General features: G+C 51.7%; 1 protein-coding gene and 6 non-coding genes across 8 annotated transcripts; 5 read left to right on the forward strand and 2 right to left on the reverse strand.

The window, feature by feature from the left end:
- Positions 1–396: 396 nt before the first annotated feature.
- On the forward strand, positions 397–469 carry TRNAK-UUU. The gene has a single exon. It is a non-coding gene; the product is annotated as a tRNA-Lys (tRNA).
- Positions 470–1,051: 582 nt separating this feature from the next.
- TRNAQ-CUG lies at positions 1,052–1,123 on the forward strand. The gene has a single exon. It is a non-coding gene; the product is annotated as a tRNA-Gln (tRNA).
- Positions 1,124–1,555: 432 nt separating this feature from the next.
- Positions 1,556–1,637, reverse strand: TRNAL-UAG. The gene has a single exon. It is a non-coding gene; the product is annotated as a tRNA-Leu (tRNA).
- Positions 1,638–2,153: 516 nt separating this feature from the next.
- Positions 2,154–2,240, forward strand: TRNAR-UCU. Its single transcript is given in 2 exon segments — positions 2,154–2,190; positions 2,205–2,240. It is a non-coding gene; the product is annotated as a tRNA-Arg (tRNA).
- A 539-nt stretch (positions 2,241–2,779) lies between these two features.
- HES7 (hes family bHLH transcription factor 7) lies at positions 2,780–6,968 on the reverse strand. Of its 2 annotated transcripts, none has more exons than XM_027519314.1 (4): positions 5,238–6,968; positions 4,233–4,328; positions 3,574–3,661; positions 2,780–3,236 (listed from the first exon to the last, which is right to left on the reverse strand). In XM_027519314.1, exons 1-4 carry the CDS (start codon positions 5,277–5,279, stop codon positions 2,806–2,808), a joined length of 657 nt encoding a protein of 218 aa, XP_027375115.1. In that variant the 5' UTR covers positions 5,280–6,968; the 3' UTR covers positions 2,780–2,805. The 2 variants fall into 2 exon arrangements, with proteins under 2 accessions (XP_027375115.1, XP_027375113.1); XM_027519312.1 differs by having other exon boundaries at positions 2,780–3,254; positions 5,238–6,963.
- TRNAG-GCC lies at positions 6,944–7,014 on the forward strand. The gene has a single exon. It is a non-coding gene; the product is annotated as a tRNA-Gly (tRNA).
- A 4,129-nt stretch (positions 7,015–11,143) lies between these two features.
- Positions 11,144–11,253, forward strand: LOC113878621. Its single transcript, XR_003507048.1, has one exon. It is a non-coding gene; the product is annotated as a U6 spliceosomal RNA (small nuclear RNA).
- The last annotated feature ends 2,704 nt before the right edge of the window (positions 11,254–13,957 follow it).

Raw genomic sequence — 13,957 nt, forward strand, 5'->3', positions numbered from 1 at the left:
GAAGGCTTCATGTGGCATCCTTTTCTCTCCGCGGCCCACCCTTGGCTTTGGGGCGGTAGGAAGGGTCGGCCCAGGTACGTGGGGTGCCTGGGACCTAGGTCATCGGACTGGGAACAAACTTCTCCCAGAGGGAAGCCCTCTGCGGAAGCGCCCCCGCGCGGCCGTGCCGATGCCGCACCCACCCAGCTTCGGCGGCGCTTAGGCTCTAGCGTCCTAACACTTGCTGTGCTGAGGGGGGTCCGATAAAAAGCAATCACCGGTCACTGGCTTCACCAGCTTTCTCTCGGTTTCTTCTGGAGTCCCTTGCATACACACATAACTACAGTCACTTCGCTTCGCGAATGAATTTCGTCAATACAAAACTCTTATAGAAAGTAGAACAAAGTCTGAGGGAGAGCCCGGATAGCTCAGTCGGTAGAGCATCAGACTTTTAATCTGAGGGTCCAGGGTTCAAGTCCCTGTTCGGGCGGTTGCTTTTTCTCCACTGGTTGGTGCACGACAATCTTTGGATTTTTCAGTACCGTAAATATTTGTATTCCTTCGAACATAACAGAGGAAAAGAATAAGGCAAGTTTGTTAGATGGTGTTAAGAGGAAACGAAATTAAAGTACTTCAGGGTTTTATTCAGAAGGCAGAAGGAATGACAGTGGAGTGAGAGCAGAGATGTTTTAGAGCAGTACATACCCGAGCCATACGTGTGAATTTAATTTTACTAGGAGCCACACAATAAAAAGAGTACAAAGAAATAGGTGAAATTATTTTTTGAAATTAATTTTAGTAAAATTTTATTTAACCCAATATAGTCTGTCTTATCATGTAATCAATATTTTAAAATTATTAAATTTAAACTTTTTTCATACTATCGTTTAATTACGGTGTGTATTTATAATTAAAGCACATTTAGATTCATATTTCAGGTGCTTGAAAGTGGTATTCATCTTATCCGACAACTCCGTTTATTTTGCTTCATCTCCTGAGAGTGGCAAAGTGGAAGCAGAGTAGAAAGTTTGATAATATATACATAGTCTCTGAAAAGCGGTGGAACGTCGTCGGTTCCATGGTGTAATGGTTAGCACTCTGGACTCTGAATCCAGCGATCCGAGTTCAAATCTCGGTGGAACCTTTATATTTTCTTTTCACTCAATACCCGTGTGTTCTATTGTATTATTTATGAGTTTTGTGTATGATATTCTCTTATGTTCTGAAAGGATCTGAAAGAAAATTAAGCTGGTTCTTACCTTTTGAGCTTTCCAGACTAGATAATTCGAGCCTCTACCACGCCTTTAGGAGAATTTACAGAGAGTCACTTCAATATATAGCAAATTGTTTTGAATATTATCTTATGACATGTCAAAGCGGAGATCGATAATGGAGATCCGAGATTTTTTTTTAGAAGTTTCCATTTTGTATTAATTTGGGGCTGGGATGCAGACTTAAGTTCTGTCTGGAATACAAATTGGTGAGACCGCTACCAGGAGTTTTCATAAAACTAAATAAATTATATTCTACAAAAAACTTCCCCAATGGTGCTTTAAACTAGAGAAAAACTCTGGTCTGGCAGCGGTGGGATTCGAACCCACGCCTCCGAAGAGACTGGAGCCTAAATCCAGCGCCTTAGACCGCTCGGCCACGCTACCTGCGTGGGGGACAGCCGTCCTCACAGTCCTCCTAAGAGACTAGAAGGAAGGGGGAGGTGGGAGGTGTGGCTCTATGAATGATTGCCCTAAATTGGCTGCTTTTCTTCTGAGAATTATGGAGATTCCTTCGGACAGCAAAGCAGCAGATGACAAAGCAGATAGACCAGAAAAAACAAAGGTACACAGAAATTAACAACAAAACAAGTTTATTCTTAGAGATGGGACCACATCCGGGAGTGGGGTGCGCCTGAACTAGAAGAATTCCCCAAACCTCCAGCGAGCTCCATACTCGCTCGTTGGCTCCTATTCCGTCGCGCTGTTTCCTCCACCCTTGTGCGCCCTCACTCCCACTTCGCTCACACGCTTTGCGCACGCTACCTCTTCCATGGAGGCCTCTGAGGTCCAAACCGCGCGCTCCTGCCACGCCCCGCCCAATTCCCTCACAACCCTCCCCCTCCCCCCGCCCTCTTCCCATTCTAGTACCCGTAAGCCGTCAGACGCTGGCGCCCACCAGGTGGCTCTGTGGCGCAATGGATAGCGCATTGGACTTCTAGTGACGAAAGAGCGATTCAAAGGTTGTGGGTTCGAATCCCACCAGAGTCGATTTTATTTTATTGTTTTTTTTTTCTTTTCCTCTTTATCCGGCTTTTTCTTAAAAGGCTCCCACCCTTCTCCCCCTACCCTATCTCAGTGTTTTTTAGCTGGTTTTAGTTTCCACCTCAGCCTCCGCTCTGCTCTCTTCTTTACTTACCTGTCTGCCCCGGGGCTCGGGCCGAGGAGAGCAGGACTGGGGGCGGGAAACAGAAGGGGAGGGAAAGTGGGCGTGGACGCCGAGATAAAGGCAGGCCCCTGGCTCGGGGACACACGGGGATTTGATAACCACTTTATTCCATGCACTAGGGACTCGGGAAGGGACTGGGGCTGGGCTGGGGGCAGAGGGTACAATCCTAGACGCCGGGGGGTGGGGGGCAGGGAGAAGGGACAGGAACCAAGGAAATATATATTTATATAGATACTCTAATATAAACCACATCTCACCCGCGCGCGGCGCCCGCGCGCCCCGCCGCCCTCCCCAGCACCTCACCCGGACGCCCGGGTCCCTCTGCTGCCCTCGGGCTGGAGTCTCTACCCCTCCCCCCAGCCCCCGCCCCCACCCCCCCCTCAAAGCTCAGGGCCAAGGTCTCCAGAAAGCGGGCGGCGGGGGCGGCGGGGCCTTGGGCGCCCCGTCTTGTCTGTGAGGCGGCGGCGGCGGCAGCAGTCCGGTGAGGGGGGCCGGCGCGCCGGAATCACCGGCTCGGGGGGAGCAGGGGGACGGGGACCGCGCGCAGCGCGGGCTGGGGGGGCCCTTGTGAACTGGGGGGCGCTGGTGGAGCGCGGGGCCGGGCGCTGGGGCGGCGGGGTCCAGCGGTAGGCGCGGCGCGGGGGGCCTGGGCTCTCCCGGTTCCGGCCGGGGCGGCTTGGGGCGCAGGTAACCGTGCAGCGCGGAGAAGAGCTGGGCGCGCGCGGCCGGGCTGGCGTCTTGCGCGAAGGCCGCCAAGCGGAGCAGGCACTCGCGGAATCCCGACAAGTAGCAGCTGGCGAGCGCCTCGGCGTCCTGGGCTGGGGATCGGGGAACCCCTGAAGGTGCGGCCGGCGGGAGGACCGGCGGGCCGGGCAGGGGGTCCCATCGGGGAAGAGGGAAGGGGCGGGGCGCAGAGATACCGAAGCCGGACAGGCGCAGAGACAGAGACAGGAAGCCACATGGACAGACAGAGGAAGAAAAGGAGGGAGACACAGAGACAGACACGCGCGGGTGTTATTATTAACCTCGCCTCGGAGCAGAGCCTGCCACTCCCCAAGCCCACCGTCCTCCGCAGGGTCCTCCCCGTCTACCCAGACCCGGGCCTCTGTGAAACCACCCGCTCCCTCCCTCCGCTGCCCCACCCCCGCGCTGTACCCGGGGGCTCCACCCGGCTTCGCTCCCTCAAGTAGCCCACGGCGAACTCCAGTATTTCTGCTTTCTCCAGCTTCGGGTTCCGGAGGTTCTACAGATGGGAGGGGAGGGCGCAGAGACAGAAAGGGGTGGGGAGAGAGGGGGAAAGTGGCAGGGGGAAGAAGGGAGGGGGATGCGGGAGCTGGGGGTGCCCCCGGATCGCGTTTGCGCGCGGACCGCAGAGTGCGCTACGGAACACCGAGTGGAGATGACCAAGAACGGTCCTGGCCCACCCTGAGACGAAACTGTCCAAACCGAGGGGATGAAACCAACCCATAGTGCGAGGAAGGGATTTGAACAGCAAACCCAGGGAGTGAAATTAACCACCCCGCTGCCTATCTTGGGGAGGGGTCGGAGGTAGGGGGGAGGAAGGAGAACTTACAGACCCAAAGATTGAAACTGACTGACCCTGGGAGTGAAATTTAGAGCCGGGTATTGAAACTTACAGACCCTAGGGGTAGCGATGAAGATCGCGTTCTGAGAACGGGAAAGGGGGCTGGGCTGGAATTCCAAGGTCCCTTGGGGCCAGGGTCTCCAAAGCAGCAAATGTCCCTACCCAAGTGGGAAGCCCTGGGACTCGAGGACGGAATGTTTAGGGTCCAGGTGATGGCAGAAGAACTGACCTGGTCCCGGGTCCGCTCCAGCAGCAGCAGCCTCAGTTCTTCCAGGCTGCGGTTGATGCGGTCCCGGCGCCGCTTCTCCACGAGCGGCTTCAGCATCTGCGACCAGCAGGAAAGGGAGAGCGGGGCCGACCCGACCGAGACTCAGCGCGGCCGCGGGGGCGTCGGGATCCCGCCGCTGGGATAGGCCGGCCTCCACCCCTTCCCCAAGACCCCAGAGAGCCTAGGGCCATGCCCATTCGATCCCTCTCCAATCCCCCTCCCAACGCCCCTGGAGTGAATTTCTGTAGCTCGCCTCCTCTCTCTCCCGGGTCTTCTGCTTTCTCCTCTCTCACTCTTGTCCTCCCTCCTCCCCTCTCTGTGTCTTTCTTCCTCCTCCTCCTCCTTTCTCTCTACGTCTCCGTCTCGTGCAGTCTTTCTCTGTCTCAGTGGAGAACTTTGGGGGCCCTCTTTGCGCCCAGACGCGTGGGCCGCAAGGTGCCGGGCTGAGCTGGCGGCCCTGAGTGTAGAAAGGGAGACACCCAGCGCGCCCGCGCCTCCTCCCCTCCCTCTAACCCGTGTGTGCGGTCACCCTTCTCCACTGGTTCTGAAGTCTTCCACCCGGGCTCGGGCCTCTGGAACCTTCTCTTACAAGGCTGCATTGGGCCAGCGCCCTCTCACAGCCCGCGTGGAGCGAGTGCCCATCCTCTCCGATTTTTGTTTCCACCCTCCTCCCTTAGCTCTGTGCTCCTCCTGCTTATTTTACTCAAATTCTGCCGCCGCCCTCCCCAAGCCCTCGAAGGCACAAGGTGTCAACTGCCATCACCCACACCCAGACCTCTGCCTCTACCGCCCACCCAGTTACAGCTCTGACGCTGCCCCTTCTCCATAGTTTGCAGCTTCCTCCCCAGCCCCTGGCTCCTCGGGTCCCCCCTTCCAGCCCCGCGTCTCCAGCCTCTTCCCTGACCCTCAGGGACCCTGTCCCCTCCTCAGTCCAGGACCTCTGCTCCCTCCCCGCCCTCCTCTCACCTTGGGCCCGTCCCTATTCTCGGCTCGATCCCGGGTGACCATCGCTCCTCCGGACCCTAGTGTGGACCGAGTCTCCGCTCTCCTTGAGCCTTATATCCCTCAGGCTCCGAGTAGGGGGGAGGTTAGGACCCGGGCCCGCCCCTTCAGGATCCCACAGGACTCGACCCTGGGCACGAGGCTCCCGGAAAGGGGAGGGGCACAAGGGAGAGGGTGAAAGGTGGAAATGGCCTGGGAGTGTGGGAAATGAGGGGCCGGTGCGGGACCGGCTGGTTTAAGGACCATAAGGCTGTATAATGAGGCGGGAACCTAGCTGAAGGGAAGTTATTAGAGGAAGAGGGAGTTGGAGTAATTTGGGGACAGAACTCAGGGAATTCAGAGTTCCCCCACCCCGCACCCGTTCACTATTTCAGTTTTCTTGGGAGCTCACTGTACCCCCACTAACACTGAAATAAAAAGTTAGCACCCCTCAGCCCCTAAGCTGGATCCTATACACCTTTCCCCCAAAGTCACCTCCTACTTGGGATAGAGAGTCACCTGAGTGTGCTGGCTGGATCTAATTCACCAGGGACTTTGGAGGTGGAAGAAGCTCTGTGCGATCTAAGTCAATCATATTCAGTTCCCCCAACATCTATGCACTCATTGTGACCACTGGGCACCTGTCTAGGCTGGTCTAGGCTACCCTTCATGCTGAGATATAGGCTGGAGGTCTGGTTTATTCCTGCAAGTTTCAGTGGGAAAGAGGATGTGTTATCAAGTAGTTATTTTAGAAGGACGGTGAAGTAGGTGCTCAGGGAAAGGGTCATCATCATGAGGGATGGCTAGACTGGGGCAGGGGGAAACCTCATGGAAGAGGTAGGGAGGCTTTGAAGCACCGGTGGAGAGCTCTTTCCAGTTAGAAGTATTTGATTAAAAACTAATCATAGGAGATTCAGGCCCAGGGCTGCCAGGTCATCACCTGACATAAGTGTGCTCCGGGGTTCTTCGCTCCTCCGAACCCCTCGTGATTATAGGGGAGCAAAGAGCAGGCAGTTTTCTTTAAAAGACAAAAACTGAAACAAAAAAAAGGGATCAACACCCACCTCAAACCAAGAGCATGACACAATGTGGAATGATGCCTGAGAAGGTAAAATCAGAGATTTAACGGGACGGCAAGAATACCAGGGACGGACACAAAACAGGGTTGCAGACTGAGTCAGAAGACAGCTTCCTAGTCAGAGACGGATGGGGCTCCTCCGAGCCCTCCCAGCTCCCGTCCACAACTTGGTTTTTTCACGGAGCCTGCCTTGGCAAAGTCCGAGCTAGAGGAGCGCAGACCTTGGGGAGGGCGCTCCCATTTGCAGTCAGGAAGCCCAGCACATGCCACCTCCCGCTACCTGAGCCAAATGGGAGCGCAGATGTATGGCCTCAGCAGCCCCCGCTGCCCCCCTCCTTGGGAACCTGGGCTCGGGTTGAGTTTTTGTCACCTGCACGCGAGGCTCGGGGCCCCGGGCAGTTCGCACCCGGGTGTGGGGCCGCCCCTGGCCATATGGGGCGACTTTATGGCCGGGTGACCGGATCCAGGCGGAAGGAAGGATGGCTCGGGGCTCCACCCACGTCTACTATTGGGACTGTTCCTCTGCCTTGCCCCTGACTAGAAAGCTACTTGGAGATGGTCACCACGATGCTCTACAAGATAAGATAGATCCAGGAGATTTCAGGGTACGCTTGCATTGGTGGTTCAGTGGTAGAATTCTCGCCTGCCACGCGGGAGGCCCGGGTTCGATTCCCGGCCAATGCATCGGTTGTTTTTTTTTTTCCCTTTCCCCCCAAAGATGTCTGTATTTCTTGTTTAAGATTTTACTTTTTTACTCTGTGTCAAAGTATGAGGCTTTGGGTCGAGACCCTGATTCCGAACGTCCTCACACTTCCATCCTCCCAGCCTGGGATGGCTGTCCACACCCCTCCTTCTCCCCCCGCTTTCCGCCCGCACCTCCGCAGGCGTGACCCTGAGAAAGGACCGCGCGCTGGGATCCCTGCCCCGGGGGTCCTTTCAGCCCTCCGCGAGGGAGGCGCGAGGTCGTCCCTGCTCTCAAGCTCTAAGACTCTGGCTTTTCTTTCCTTTTCTCTTCGTCGCTCTTTCTCTTATTTTCTGTCCTCTGGAACCCGGTTTATTTTTCTAAGTCCACGGTCACGGCCTTTTCTTGTCCCGCCGTCTTTCAGCGTCTTTGTCTCCGTCTTTTTCACATTATTTCCTGGTCTCCTGACTTCTGCGCTGGGTCTCTCTGGGTCTTGCGTGGTCTCTGCAAGTCTGGCTCCGGGTCTCCCAGGTCTCTGGGATGGTCCCTGCAGTACTCCGTGGCTGCTCGGCCCTCTGCGCTCCCACGCTCCGGCCATCCCCTGGGAAGCTCGCTCACACCTCCAGGTTCCTGCCACTCCCCGCCCGCCCCTTCCCAGCCGCTTTGATCCCGCACGCGTCGGGTCAGCAGGTGGCCTGGCTCCCGCCGACTGCCGCGGCCACTTGTGAGTGAGGGCAGGGGGCCGGGTCCCTCGGACTCCTGACTCCTGTCTCCTTCAACTTCATCTGGGCTAGGCTCGAAGTCTTTCTTCTCCGCTTCTGGATTGTGTGAGCGACTGGGAATGCTCTCTTCTCAATTCTAAGCCATAACAGTGGCCCCTAGAAGGAAACTCTACAACAGTCTGAGTATTTGTATGTCTATGTGAGCAGCCCCTGTACTCAATTACGAAGCCTCTATTTCTGGAGGGCCTCTTGTGCACCAAGTGTTGTTAGGCATTGAGGGTACCTTGCAACTGGACTCTCCTGCTACTTACATTATGGTGGGGGTAGGGGAGACAGAAAATTACTAAGAAAACAGAAAGTAATATAAGATGGCTATGAGGGTGGGGGAGGGGCAGCCAGTCATGGCTATGACTTGAGAGTACAGGGCTAGTTTACTCTGGTGATCATCTAATAGGGAAACTTTTGTATTCTGTGACAACTTAATCACTAAAGGGATGTTGCCTATAAGCTTAAGTTACACATAATGGCCCATCTTTGGGAGCCCTGCCTCCCAGGTAATGAGCATTAAGTTAAAACACCTTTGTTTAGCTCCCAGGAAACATCCTGACCTGGCCTGCCTGTCAGCGCCTGCAGGAAGAAATTCACACAGTTCTGACCAGAACCAATAAATGTTTAACTTTATTTCTTCCCTTTTTTGGTATACAAGAAGCCTGAATTCTAACTCAGGCCAGATGGTTCTTTGAAACAGGAGTCCACCATCTCCTTGGTCTGCTGGCTCTCCAAGCAAAGTAGTTATTCCTCGCCCCCTAACAACTGTCTCTCATTTTCTCGGCTTGTAGCTACTACAAGCAGTGGGAGCTTGACTTGGTAAGCCAGTAAAGAACCTTGCTGATCATGGCCACCTGGGCCTGGTTGGGGAATCCTCCAGTAAGCTGCCAGGACCGCTTGTCTGGAGGATCTGCCCTTCAGAATTCCCTGGAATGGCATGGAGTGCCCTAGCGCTTGACAGCTGGATGGACATTTGAGAGCTAGCAGGCTCCATACTGTTGGGTAAGTCACTCTGGTGTCTACAGCCATAAACCTTATTTCCTCTTTCTTTGGGACTTTTTCTCTGCAATACACCAATTTGTTTTGTATTTGAGTAAGTACCTTATTGGAGAGAGGCAAGTGTTGTTGAACTTTTACCTGGTTTGTGAACTGGTTCCTTAGTTTCTTTTTGTGTGCCATTTGTGGGGGTTTTTTGTCTTGTATTTCTGTATTTTGAAATGGGAGAAGGGACTTCTTCTTGGTAGTCCAATGGTTAAGAATCTGCCTTGCAATTCAGGGGACACGGGTTTGATCCCCCCGGTTAGGACGACTTAGCAGCAGCAGCAGGGAGCTAGGATCCTACATGCCTTGGAGCAACTAAGCCCACTGGTGCACCACAACTACTGAAGCCGGTATGCTGCAATGAGTCTTAGTTGCAGTCAAAGGAATAAAATAAACAATTTTAAAACATAAAAATAAATGGGGAATGTTTCAGCTATCTCTAAAGAAAGTCCTCTGATGTACATTGTGGATAAATGATCTGATTACAGCAGAGAACTGAGAACTCATGAGTGTGAAGAATATATTTTACTGAAGCAATGCGTGGCCACAGTACCTGTTAGGATCTCTAAAAGGGGTTTAGGCACAGTTATCCTGGGCCCCTGTGCACCGAGTACTGCTACCCTTGCTGTGCTAATTATGTTATTTGCAGTCTGCTGTGTCATTCGTATATGTAAAACCCCAAGACCGAACTTGAGGCTCTGTTTAGGGTTTTCTGTTGTCCTTTGGGTTTTACATTTCATTTTGTTTGGTACTGTTTCTCCATTTACAACCAAATTAATTTTGTGATATTTAAAGCTTTTTACTGATATCAAATGGAAGAAAATAACAACGGGCGGGGGGGCGGGGGGGAGGCAGCGAATCTGTAGAACATTCCCAGATAGAAGAGAAAGATTCCACAGGGTTCCTAAAATCAGCAGCAGCAAGGAGTGTTCTTGCCTGGAGAATCCCACTGATGGGGGAGCCTGGTGGGCTGCCATCTATGGGATCGCACAGAGTCGGACACGACTGAAGCGACTTAGCAGCAGCAGCAGCAGTAGCAGCAGCAAAGCAACGAATCATCCTTTGGATAGTTAGAAATGATCAATTGCTATTTATGGTTTTATGGTGGCTATTCTGGGAAGAAGTAGGGAAGAATGATGAAATCCTTTATGTGTAAGCATTTGTGCTATTACATCAGGGAAAATAAGAAAAGGAAGGGAATGAGAGTGAGAATATGTTGTTTCAAACCTTATCTCCTAAAGCCAAGCAAGCTGTCTTAGAAATCCACTCCTTTTACCACCTTCTGTTCCTGCTACTGCTGCTAAGTCGCTTCAGTCGTGCCCGACTCTGTGCGACCCCATAGACGGCAGCCCACCAGGCTCCCCCGTCAGTGGGATTCTCCAGGCAAGAACACTGGAGTGGGGTGCCAATTCTTTCTCCAATGCATGAAAGTGAAAAGGGAAAGTGAAGTCGCTCAGTCGTGTCCGACTCTTATCGACCCCATGGACTGCAGCCTACCAGGCTCTTCCATCCATGGGATTTTCCAAGCAAGAGTACTGGAGTGGGGTGCCATTGCCTTCTCCGCCTTCTGTTCCTACCTAGCCCCAATTCCTGACTGGGGCTCAGGACTTCCCCTCCTCATAGGGATCAATTAGGAAATCCTGTGTCTGCAACCCACTCCAGTATTCTTGCCTGGAGAATCGAATGGACAGAGGAGCCTGGCAGGCTGCAGTCCATAAGATCACACAGAGTCAGACAACTGAAGTGACCTAGGATGCACACAGGTATGTGTTAGTTTCTGGGGCACAGGGACTTGGTCTGGTAATATAAGACCCAACAGGGCACCCAGTTTGGGCCAGAAGCCACCCCTGGGGCAGGACGATTTCTCTTAGGTTATCTCATAGCAGGTCTGCAAATGACCAGCTGGCCGGGCTTCTCAGACTTGTTTAATTGGAAAGATGGAAACCCTCCTTCATAGGGAGGATCTGCTATTACTGAAGCACACTTGACCCCTGAACCAAACTGGAACCCCAGTGAGAGGAGAAGGGCCTTATGAGAGCACCACTTACTAGTGCATCTAGACAGGGCCTTGCAAAGGAAAACCAAAGAAAAGAGTCTGAACAAAATTCAAGAAATTCAGCAAAACAAATGAAAGCCTTTCTGAATTTTTGGAAAGGATTTATCAGGCTTACAAACATAATACTATGCAGATCCCGAGGCCCCTGAAATATTAGAATGGTAAAGTGCCTCGGATATTAGGAGAAAGTTGCAGAGATGAACTGGGGCATGAAATGAACCCTTCTCAATTGATAGATGTTTCTTCTACACTGTTTAACAAGGAGTGCATGCTTCGGCAGCACATATACTAAAATTAGAATGATATAGATAATATTAGCATGGCCCCTGTGCAAAAGGATGACAGGCAAATTCAATGAATTTTTTTTACTATACTTCAATAATTTTTTTTCTTTTTTAAGAAAAGAATAAACTGGGACTTCCCTGGTGGTCCAGTGGCTAAGATTCCTCATTCCCAGTGCAGGCAACCCGGGTTCAATCCATAGTCAGGGAACTAGATTCCACAAGCTACAACTAAAGATCGCTTGTGCCACAACTAAGACCTAGTACAGCCAAATAAACAAATTTTTTTAAAAAAAGAATGAATCTAATGAAGCAACCGACAAACAACTAATCTCAAAAATATACAAGCAACTCCTACAGCTCAACTCCAGAAAAATAAACGACCCAATCAAAAAATGGGCCAAAGAACTAAATAGACATTTCTCCAAAGAAGACATACAGATGGCTAACAAACACATGAAAAGATGCTCAACATCACTCATTATCAGAGAAATGCAAATCAAAACCACTATGAGGTACCATTTCACACCAGTCAGAATGGCTGTGATCCAAAAGTCTACAAATAATAAATGCTGGAGAGGGTGTGGAGAAAAGGGAACCCTCTTACACTGTTGGCGGAAATGCAAACTAGTACAGCCACTATGGAGAACAGTGTGGAGATTCCTTAAAAAACTGGAAATAGAACTGCCTTATGATCCAGCAATTCCACTTCTGGGCATACACACTGAGGAAACCAGAAGGGAAAGAGACACGTATACCCCAATGTTCATCGCAGCACTGTTTATAATAGCCAGGACATGGAAGCAACCTAGATGTCCATCAGCAGATGAATGGCTAAGAAAGCTGTGGTACATATACACAATGGAGTATTACTCAGCCATTAAAAAGAATACATTTGAATCAGTTCTAATGAGGTGGATGAAACTGGAGCCAATTATACAGAGTGAAGTAAGCCAGAAGGAAAAACATAAATACAGTATACTAACGCATATATATGGAATTTAGAAAGATGGTAACAATAACCCGGTGTACGAGACAGCAAAAGAGACACTGATGTATAGAACAGTCTTATGGACTCTGTGGGAGAGGGAGAGGGTGGGAAGATTTGGGAGAATGGCATTGAAACATGTAAAATATCATGTAAGAAACGAGTTGCCAGTCCAGGTTCGATGCACGATACTGGATGCTTGGGGCTGGTGCACTGGGACGACCCAGAGGGATGGTATGGGGAGGGAGGAGGGAGGAGGGTTCAGGATGGGGAACACATGTATACCTGTGGCGGATTCATTTTGATATTTGGCAAAACTAATACAATTATGTTAAGTTTAAAAATAAAATAAAATTAGAAAAAAAAAAAAAAAGAATGAATCAAGCAAGCTCATTGCTGGAGGGGAGAGTGCTGCAGCTCCTTTAAGGAGAAAAAAGGTATGAAATGTTCATTTTGGAGAATAGGAAAGCAAAGCTTCTAGGATAGAATAGGATTTCGAGGCAAGTTGCAAGTCCACTTGAGATGTGCCATCAAAAAATTACAGTTTCAAAGGTGAATTCACCATGAAGCCAATGAAATATACACTTTAGGCCCCCTCACTTAAACACACCTCTGTGAGGGTCCTAGCAACAGGCTCACATGACCATATGCTTCTATAAAATTGGCCAAAATAGATATTTTAACTGCAAATGGTAAAGACCACTGTCTGTTTTCACTCCCAACTTCCCCTCTGTCACGCAGTCCCCCTGTGTTGAAGTGGCTGTGGGCATTTGGGGATATGTAAATTGCTAATTCGGTTACTGTGGTTCCCAGTAACTTCCACACAAAGTTAGCCCAGCCATCCTGCTGTGGGAATGGCTTCCAAGGAAACTCCTGTCACCTGTGCCCACTCACTAGACTTCCTGCCTTGCAAGTGCAATGCCAGAGGGCACAGGTGACGTGAATGATCCAGGGGCTCTTGTTAACTGTAAGTACATGGGTGGTAGAGGAAAAATGAGATTTGAGATATACAAAGTCAGTAGCCAGTCTGTTGAGAGTATTAGAGGTGTAGGCAGGCAATTAGTTAATACCAGTAAGTTATTTTTTCTGGTCTTTGTTTCACTGTAAATATTACTTTTTGTACCTAGTTTAACATTTTTCTTTAAAAGCTCTCACCCCTGCCCCAAACAATCATATACACTTCAGGCTGGTTGTGAGACCAGTTGGACTGGTTGGGTGATTGTTCTCCAGCTATTCCTCCTGGAGGGCATTTCCAAGGGCATTTCCAGGGTCTAAGGGGATGGATTGGGGTCTGTGGATGACACACCTCCATGTCAGTGCAGGCCTGTGTGCATGTCCGTTTGTGGTTGTGTCTATGTATGAACATAGTGTGTGTATGAGTGTCTGGGCTTCCAGCCTCTTCCTGGGCGCCGGCTTAACACCGGGCAGCACTGGGGCTTGGGGGAGGGGAGCTCGTGTCCCACACGCGCTGGGGCCCTGAGGAGGAGGCGGGGAAGGAACGGAGACAGCACAGCTGGCCTAGTGTGGCGCTTCCCCTCCCCCGCTGTGACGTCTTCCCAGGCCTGGGATCCGAGGCGCAGCTCCTCCCTCTTTGTTCTTCAAAGAGCAGGCTGGCTTCCTGGGACCCCCTGGGTCCTGGGAAGGCGGAGGGGGGGGGGGGGGGGGCGGAGGGGGGGGGGGGCGGCGGGGCGGGTGGGGTGGGAGGCAGTTCCTGGAGGATTGAGACCTGGGGTTGGGGGTGGGGAAGTAGGAGGCCCAGGCCCCTGGGCCAAGGGAAGAATCAGGATAGAAGACCTCTGTAGAGCCCCA

Source organism: Bos indicus x Bos taurus, chromosome 19, assembly GCF_003369695.1.
Source record: "Bos indicus x Bos taurus breed Angus x Brahman F1 hybrid chromosome 19, Bos_hybrid_MaternalHap_v2.0, whole genome shotgun sequence".
Lineage (NCBI taxonomy): Eukaryota > Metazoa > Chordata > Mammalia > Artiodactyla > Bovidae > Bos > Bos indicus x Bos taurus.

What these genes read in the sequence shown, in the direction of transcription:
- HES7 (XM_027519312.1), bottom strand. Translation starts at nt 5,279, where the DNA reads ATGGTCACCCGGGATCGAGCCGAGAATAGGGACGGGCCCAAG. An exon ending in TGGAGCGGACCCGGGACCAG is followed by an intron (nt 3,662 to 4,232) that starts GTCAGTTCTTCT and finishes TCCCATCTGTAG; the next exon opens with AACCTCCGGAACCCGAAGCT. An exon ending in AAGCCGGGTGGAGCCCCCGG is followed by an intron (nt 3,255 to 3,573) that starts GTACAGCGCGGG and finishes CCGCACCTTCAG; the next exon opens with GGGTTCCCCGATCCCCAGCC.